This window comes from Nuphar pumila, chromosome 3, assembly GCF_984573655.1.
Source record: "Nuphar pumila chromosome 3, dmNupPumi1.hap1.1, whole genome shotgun sequence".
NCBI lineage: Eukaryota > Viridiplantae > Streptophyta > Magnoliopsida > Nymphaeales > Nymphaeaceae > Nuphar > Nuphar pumila.
The window spans coordinates 47,902,843-47,911,611 of record NC_143251.1 but is presented as its reverse complement, the minus strand read 5'-3'; the positions used below and the strand labels follow the sequence as shown (position 1 = coordinate 47,911,611).

General features: G+C 39.0%; 1 protein-coding gene across 1 annotated transcript; it reads right to left on the bottom strand.

Annotated features, from left to right (window-relative positions):
• Positions 1-2,557: 2,557 nt before the first annotated feature.
• Positions 2,558-4,055, bottom strand: LOC149842832 (uncharacterized). Its single transcript, XM_090001600.1, has 3 exons — positions 3,981-4,055; positions 3,407-3,491; positions 2,558-3,298 (listed from the first exon to the last, which is right to left on the bottom strand). The coding sequence occupies exons 1-3, from the start codon at positions 3,996-3,998 to the stop codon at positions 2,589-2,591; spliced, it is 813 nt and encodes a 270-aa protein (XP_089857726.1). The 5' UTR covers positions 3,999-4,055; the 3' UTR covers positions 2,558-2,588.
• Positions 4,056-8,769: the final 4,714 nt, after the last annotated feature.

Below are 8,769 nucleotides of genomic sequence, written 5' to 3'. Positions count from 1 at the left end.
TTGAGGAAATTTTGTCGGCGTTGAGAGATTCTTTTTGAGATTAGTCATGTGTAGGGATGGCAGTGGACTGGGGGGAAACGGGGCCAGCCTCACCCCGTTTGGACCGGGGATGGAGGACATGAAACGGGGATGGAGGTTAAAATCAAAACCTGTGCGAGGATGGAGGCGGGGATGGACTTACGTGTTCCCCCACCCCGTCCCCGATCCCCAATCCCCGTTAGTAAAATAATTAAAATACCCTTCGACGGGTCGACTTCCTTCTTTAGTGATGGCTGTGGACCGGGGGGAAATGGGACCCTGCCCTGCCTCGCCCTATTTGGACCGGAGATGAAGGACATGAAATGGGGATGGAGGTTAAAATCAAAACTCATGCAGGGATGCAGGCAGGCAGGGATGGAGGGCAGAATTTTGAGACGGGGCGGGAGTGGAGACCTTTCCCCCGCATCTGCCGCGGTCCATTGCCATCCCTAGTCATGTGCTTTTTATGTTGCCTTGTCGCTCTAACATAATGTTGTGCCACTCCATGTATCCATTGTTCTCTCGTGTTGCTGGTCATGGTTTGACCCAATCTGTTATGTACAATATGTTCTTGTTTCAAATGTTTCTTGTCTAGAATTTAATCTATTAGAAAATATACTTGACCTGACATAAAGCCTTGGTGTATGCTGGCACTAAAATAAAAACAACAATCTTTTCTTGTTTAGTAGCTTTGGCTTCCTTTATGTTTCCTGCATCTTTCCTGTGCGTTAACTAATTTCTGGAAAAGATGTTTTTTTTTATTTAGAAAAGGTTTTTTAAAGCATTAAGCTGGTTCATTTTTCAGCTGCCCATGCTCCAACATGCATCCAGGAGGATATGACTCGAGCATGCAGTAAGCTGTTTTGACAGGATAATTTTTGGCTCAGCTCAGCTGATTACATCCTGTTAAATCACAAAATTTGGTCAGTTTAGCATTTGCTTATATTCTAGTAAAAGATACTGATATATATTCTTTTTGAGAGTCAAGCTAAGAGGCGGTTCTCCCCAAGATCATAGACTTTGGCTATGATCGACTTTGCCATCTAACCATCACATTGATTCTCTTCTGTTGTACGATAACCAATGAAGTGAACAAAAAAGTGTGCTTTATATCACGCCAATATTGTCCTCTTGAATAGTACATAATATAAAGGCTGCAGAGTTCTGATGGTGCCAAATTCTGTGCTATCCTTGCTTGGTTGAACGAGTTCGAGAGGGAGAAGACAACTTTTTTTTCATGTGTGCTTGTATTATGTTCTAGAGTGTGATTTTCTTATCTTTGTTGGATGAGTTGGTTCATATTGGTGACTGGGTACCTTTTAGTGGGCGTTTGGGGACACCTGCTTGTTGCATAAAAAGGGGGACAAGTCGGGTAAATGTGTCTGATTCATAATGCAACTTTCCAGCTTATCCCACTTTTTCCTGACAAGTGAGTGCGTCTTTATGAGCTACACTTTGAGTGATAATGATGTATTACGTGTTGTGATAAACAATCTGTCCATTATGCATTTCTATTCCAACAAAAGTAGGGGAGGAACTTGATGAAGCATATTTATGCTTGGACTGGACCGGTCCATATCATGGGTTCCTAGAACTAATGCATCTGATCGTCATGGCTACGATATTTGTATTCAAACATAAAGTTGGTCCCCTTCTATACTTATCCAAAGCTTCCATCTAGAGGTTTGCCACGGTCACTTTTAACTTCATGTATTCATATCCAAGGGAAGATGATGCTAGGTAGCTTTTGCGTTTGTTGTGAAGTTTAAATTTATCTTGGCAATTGAAAGGAATTTGAAAATCCACTGAGAAACTTGAATATTTCTCAAGCATTCCCACTTGAGAGTCGAGGGTTTCCAGCTGCCTGAGATTTGATACTTTGCCAGTGAAAAACAATGATTTGAATGTGATTCACAGAGAGAGAGGGAGACCTTGAAAGAGTTAAAATTGAAAGTTTTAAAAGAAGTGGGAAAAAAACTATTTCTCTTTTGGTACAAAAAGGGGGGGGACTAGAGCCCTCAAGTTTCTTTCTGATTAAGCAAAGCCACAAGCATCTTTGAAGCTTTAACAAAGTAATTAGCCTGAATGGTCATATCCCAGGAAGCACCAAGTATAGTTGTAGTGACGCCCATCTACTCATTCATCTGGCAATGTTTTAGCCATAAATAAAATAACAAAAGCCACCCTCCACCGGCTTCACTTTTCAGAGTTAGAAAGTCTGACCCCGCAAAGCTCGCCCAATTCAAGTGTCAACGATGCTCCATGGAGGAGTGAGACACCATAAAGCCACATGAATAAATGATTTCTTTCTAAGGCCCTTTTTATTTAATACAAAAAAGTGAAGAGAAACAGCCATTAGAAATGCAGCCTCATACACTTCCACTATTCCCTAGTTGTACTCATTGACAAGCAAAGCATCTCAGCCTCCTCTTCATTTCTATTTTATTCATGCATTATTGTTCTCTTTTTTGCTTATTTCTATCTTACTATACTAACAATACTAATAACATGGTACGTAATAGTATGGTAATATGTTAATAAAAAAGAATCCCCCCACCAAACTCTACCTCTTACATCACACTACATGCATTTGGATTCTCATCACTAAAGATGGAAGTAATGCTGCTCCCTTCCCCACTGCTACGGTTGTTAGGATAGTCATCCCCATAATGCTCCATGCGATTGTACCGTGAGTAATGTGGTGATGGCATGTAACGAACAGGTTCAGGCATCACATGCACAGTAGGCCCGTAGGTGTAATTGTAAGCATAGGTAGCAACTTGAGGCACTGCATGTGTTTCTTGGTAATGGTACCAAGGTCCATTGTGTGCATAGTCCTTTGAGTTGTAGTCTATGACTTGGATATCTTCAATGACTTCTTTTGGCTCTGGATTAGCTGGTGGCTGTGGAGTAGGTGTCTCAGTGGAAGGTGTTGCTTCGGCAGCAGTTTTCTCCGGCTCCTGTGGTGGTGGTGTGGAGTCTGCTGGTGGTACAGGGACAGGCTCAGCAGGTCGTGGAGTCTCTGCTGGGGGAGGAGGATTTTCTGGTTCAGCAGATGGTGGTGATGCTTCGGCTGGCTTTGGTTCAACTTCAGCAGGTGGAGTTGCTGGCTCGGCTGGTGGAGGGCCTGAATCAGGCCTTACTTCATTGAATTCTGAGTGAGAGCATATGGTTGCTATCTTTCTTGTTTTCTTGATGGCCTTGATGACCAATTGAGGATCAATCCAGCCTACAATGGTCAGCTTTTGCTGAGGGAAATCTATGTAGCTTTCATATATGCCTACAAAAGGAAACACATAAGAAGACAATAATAAATCTCTTCAGAAGTATAAAGCCGAAAAAGAAAATAGAAGAAAAACTCGATTGGTATAAATGGTTAATCTCTCACCATTAAGGCCGTGGATAGCCCGCTTGATCTTCTGGACGCAACCACTGCAATCCATCCGGACATGGATCTCAGTAACTTTAGGATTCTGTTGGCATTGAGAGAGAGAGAGAGAGAGAGAGAGAGAGAGAGAGAGAGAGAGAGAGAGAGGCCAAATTAGAATAACACTTAAAAATTTTGTGCAAGAGAACGGATTCTTGTTATTTAACAAACATAAGACAAAGACACGGCAACTTTGTTGTAAAAGAATCAAGAAGACCCTTGTATATCGTCCATTGAGTGCTAGCAATGAGAAGAAATATTGTTTAGCATTAAATTTTCTAAATAAATTATTAAAACATGTAGATTTCTGATCGACCATCTTGTCTGAATATTCAGTGGCAGTGAAAATTTACGCTTAGTAGTGTGCCAGTGAAAATTTGAAATTAAATAGAAGTCCAGATCAAACATCGTGTGGGATATATATAGAGAGCAAAAGATTGACTATTCCAAAAATATCAGGCAGCTAATTAAAATAACTTATATCTCACTATGCTTTTATATAGATGCAGTTAGTGACATAGGATATTATACATACCTCAAAATGAGGAATCATGGCGCCCTACGGAGAGAGAGAGAGAGAGAGAGAGAGAGAGAGAGAGAGAGAGAGAGAGAGAGGTTGGCGGTAGTCCTGGTTGAGAGCAAGTGGTATTTACATGAGGGGGGAGGTGGGGCAAGTTGGGAATGTAGAAAAATTGAGGCAGGAGAGAGATGCAAAGAGCTGTACCTATTTCTAGCTTTATAAGGGGTGGGTGATTACTAAAATGTTAAAATTCCATGTCACATCAAGAAATGCTTTTGGGGGGGGGGGGGGGGGAGGAAGGAAGTCCTTGGATTATTAGACAATGGGAAAATTTTTCATTGCCAGAGGCCACCATAATTGAGGACCGGATCTTGCAATATGATTGCACAAAAATTTATGCATTAGGCACCCCCATCACCCTCCATCAGGTCTTGGGTCCCACACCTGATAGGCCCTATCCTCAAGATGGAGGGTGATCAGGTGCTTAATGCACAACTATTTGTGCAATCATATTGCACCTGATCTTTTCAGGTAATTGGGTTGTGATTGGGGTATCCTCAGCCAACCAAGAAAAACTAAAGTGGCCAAATTTGTTGTTACTTGGTCAAGCAATTAAAGCAGCTTTTGGCGTAGGATATCCACCTCTTTAGACATCTGTTCGTGTCACCTTTCTTCCTTTTTCTCATCTAGTCTCTTTTCTTTTTCCTTTTAATAAAAAAATGTGGTCCTTGTTCACTAACTGGATTCCACCATCATCACTGATTCACATCCCAGTTTTCCCATGAAAACTGGCTACCCTCGACTGTGCCATATCCTCTAGTAGAAGCACTTTATTCCATTACATTTTCTTAATTTTTTTGTGGATCAGGGCTTCTAGATATGATCTGTACGGACTGTTTAGTTAAATCACATTGTATAAGTAGTTTTTGAAGGGTTTCAAAATTCAATGACCCTACAATGTGTCAAAATTTCATGATTGAGAAAATCATGATTTTGCATTAAAAACCCTCGATGAAAGTGCATTCCTTAGTAAATGGACCAAGCTAAATGCATCCATAGGATCCAATAGGATCCAATAGATCAAATAAAACTTGCACCTATGAGTTTTAGCTAGAGAGTACAATACTCTAGAGTGTACCCAATATTTTCCTCAAACACACACCATATATATATATATATATATATATATATATATATATATATATATATATATATATATATATATATATATAGATAGATAGAGAGAGAGAGAGAGAGAGAGAGAGAGAGAGAGAGAGACCGTTCATCACAGGGCGTGATGGATGGCTACAAAACAAATACAAAAATTGGGACCTTTAGTGACACACTGGCCGTCCATCACAGGGTGTGATGGATGACCACAAAAAATACAAAAAATTGCCCTTTTAGTGGCAGTTTTTTACCACCGCTAAAGGTCCCAGCAAAAAAAATGGCACCTTTAACAGCGGTCAAAAAACTATCACTAAAGGCCCCATTAAAAAATGAGACCTTTAGTGACAATTTTTTGCCAGTGTTAAAGGTTCCATTTTCTCTTGGTATCTTTAGCAGCAGTAAAAAAACCACCTTAAAACCTCTAAAACAGACTTTTTTAGTGATTTTTGCATTGACCGTCTATCAAGCTCCACGATGGACGGCCGGCATGATCCTGTAGGTTGCTGTGTACCTAAGGGTTGCGCAGCTACGGCCTTTTCTATATTATGTATGTGTGGGTGAGAGAGAGAGAAAGAGAAATAGGGTTGCAAATGGGCCGGATTCAGGAAGAAACTTTTGTAAATTTTGGCTGTCCTGGATCCGAACCGATCCAATTCTCTAATGTATTCTTATCGGAAATCCGAACCGTTTGCATCCCTAGTGAGAAAATTTCCTGAAAATGGCGTGGGGTGAGGGACAGGGAGAGAAGAAGAACAGGCAACCAATTTTGTATGTAATAAATCCACCCGGATCAAATACAATTTTGACATCCATACCATCATAAATGATTGTCACAAGGTAACTTATTATGCATGAGCTATATATCAAATGACACAAATAATACCTTATTATATATGATTTGATCTTAAACGTGAGCTGTTAGATTGAATCTAATCCAATGGTCTCAGGATTGTTCTAGATGTAACATGATAAGAGGGTGCATGCGCGGGGGCGCGCACGCACACACACACTAGCTAAAGATAGAAGAATGGCCTGATAAGGACAAGGTTATCACTTGTTGCGTTTCTTCTTCGCTTGTATTGTTCTTTGAATCTCAGCTGCTATTTTTTTTTTAAAAGGCAAGCTGGGATTAGGCAGACCCCACCAGTTATTATTCAACGTATCACTGGGGTTTGAACCTGCAACGTCCCACCACAAGGAGACGTGCACTAACAGCTCCTACCAATCACGTGGAGCCCCCGTTGGTAATCTCAACTGCTATGGATGCAATATTTTACGTGGAGGCAATGATTGATCAGATTATTTTTTTTTCAAGCAAGCTGGGGTTAGGCCGATCCCTACTAGATAATATAGATTAGAAGATTAAAAAAAAGTACAAGCTAAAGTTCAAGACCAATCGGATACTCATGTAAATATATATATGAGTTCATTGTATAGACTTATATGGCAGTTCATTTTTTTTTTCGAAGAAGTTTAGGTAAAAAAAATGATATTTACTGAAAAATCACTGATAAAGATATTTTCAGATGAAAGGTTCAGGTGTTCTATGACAGGTTGGACATGTGACAGAAAGGAAAAGAGAAAGGACAGTTGGCTCTGATACCATGTGAACAATTGCCCCAAGCTCGCTAGCTTGATCAGTTGGCACTTGCGGCACGAATCTTCCGGAAACGTTTCCCACATTTTTATTGTTTGTTTCTTTTTATTTTTGTCTTAAAATTTGAGTCTTCTTGCAGATTGCTTAAAACATGTGATTATGAGGTATGTTTAATGGTAGAGATACTAGTATTAAAGTGGACATGATTCCATACGTAGCTTTGGTGCTTAGGTCAGATTGGCATTATGAAAAATATTTTATCCAACAAAAAAGAAAAAGAAAAAAAGGGAGGATATCAAGAACCATCCCTATAAACCTGATCTTTTTGGAAAAGTTATGGTGAGAGCAGCAAGTTGACTTCGATTTCTGATCCATCTCTTTCAGCGTGGCTTGATTAAGCGCACTATCAAGAGTTTTTGTCAAAAACCTGTCCCGTGATACCAATGAATTCCATAGATATATGGCATCTAACGTGATATATAAATATAAATATATATATATATATATATATATATATATATATATATATATATATATATATATATATATATATATATATATATATAGAGAGAGAGAGAGAGAGAGAGAGAGAGAGAGAGAGAGAGAGAGAGATGCTTTTTAGGAAAAACTTATAAAAAATGTAAGAAAATAAAAAAAATATTTACATGCAAGTTTTTAAAGATCACACCAACCGGGGGGGAGGGAGGGGGAGGGGGCTCCGCGTGGTTGGTAGGAGCTGTCAGTGCACGTCTCCTTGTGGTGGGCCGTTGCAGGTTCAAAACCCAGTGGTATGTTGAATAATAACTGGTTGGGGGTGCCTAACCCCTGCTTGCCTTTCAAAAAAAGAAAAGTTTTTTAAGACCACAATTTTCTAAAGAATTGTTTTCAAGGTCTTTCTTTCAATAAAGAAGCACACAGATTGTGTGTGTGTGTGTGTGTGAGAGAGAGAGAGAGAGAGAGAGAGAGAGAGAGATGCTTTAAAGGGAAAAACCTAAGAAAACTGCAAGAAATTAAAAGAAAATGTTTACCTGCAAGTTTTTTTAGACCACAATTTTCTAAGGAATTGTTTTCAAGGTTTTTCTTTCGATAAAGATGCACACGGGTTCCAATTATAATTTAACATGAGATAATGTGCTCTTTCAAAATATTTAAGATTGAGATAATGTATCAAGCTCACAATAATGATAACACGATCTGGTTTGTTTTTCATGCTCCATAATGAACTTAGTGGAGTATGCTTATCTGATTTCTGTTTGTTGATAGACATCTTGAAACCTTTGTTTTTCACTTGTACAAAAGCAAGCATGCCTGCTTCTACTGATCCCTTTATGATGATGATTGATTCTTTGTTTCGATAGGCAAGCTAGAATGAATTATTACAGTTGAGAGCAGATCCGGTCATATTTTATGTATCCAGCCGTTGATTACATTCAATAGTCAATACCTGCCACACATCTCACATGAGATATGTGAGAATGAGGCTCACACGGCCCTTCATCAACTGAGATGTGAGGTGGTGAAGCAATACAACTGGTACTTCTATTATGTACAATGTGACAGTATCTGCTCCATTACAATTCGTCATAGTGTCATACTACGGTGATGCACGTCAGTGAATTATTAAAACACCACAAGTTATAGTCTGTTTGCCAAGTGTGTGTGTGTGTATATATATATATATATATACTAGAAATCATAGTTGTAGGCACCTTATGGATGCACTCAACATACTTTATTTGATATAAGAATTATGTTCTGGATCATGTTTTTGGACATAAAAATAAGATTTTTTAAATTATAAAATTTTAATACATTGTGAGCCGTAGATTTTTAAAAGTCTTAAAAAACATACATGTATGCTATAATCACATGATCCAAAACTTGTTGTTTTCTACTAAATAATGCTTATAGATCATATCCAAAGGGCCTAACAACAAAAAAAAGTTTTAAAATTTTGAAAATCTAAAGCTTCTATTAGATGAGAGTAGGTACTCCGGGAGCACCCTATCATTACCATATATATATATAATGTGTGTG

Bases quoted from the DNA above. Each gene is read 5' to 3' on its own strand.
- LOC149842832 (XM_090001600.1), bottom strand. The intron at 3,299-3,406 runs GTGAGAGATTAA...TTCCTTTTGTAG, and splicing joins GGCTATCCACGGCCTTAATG to GCATATATGAAAGCTACATA.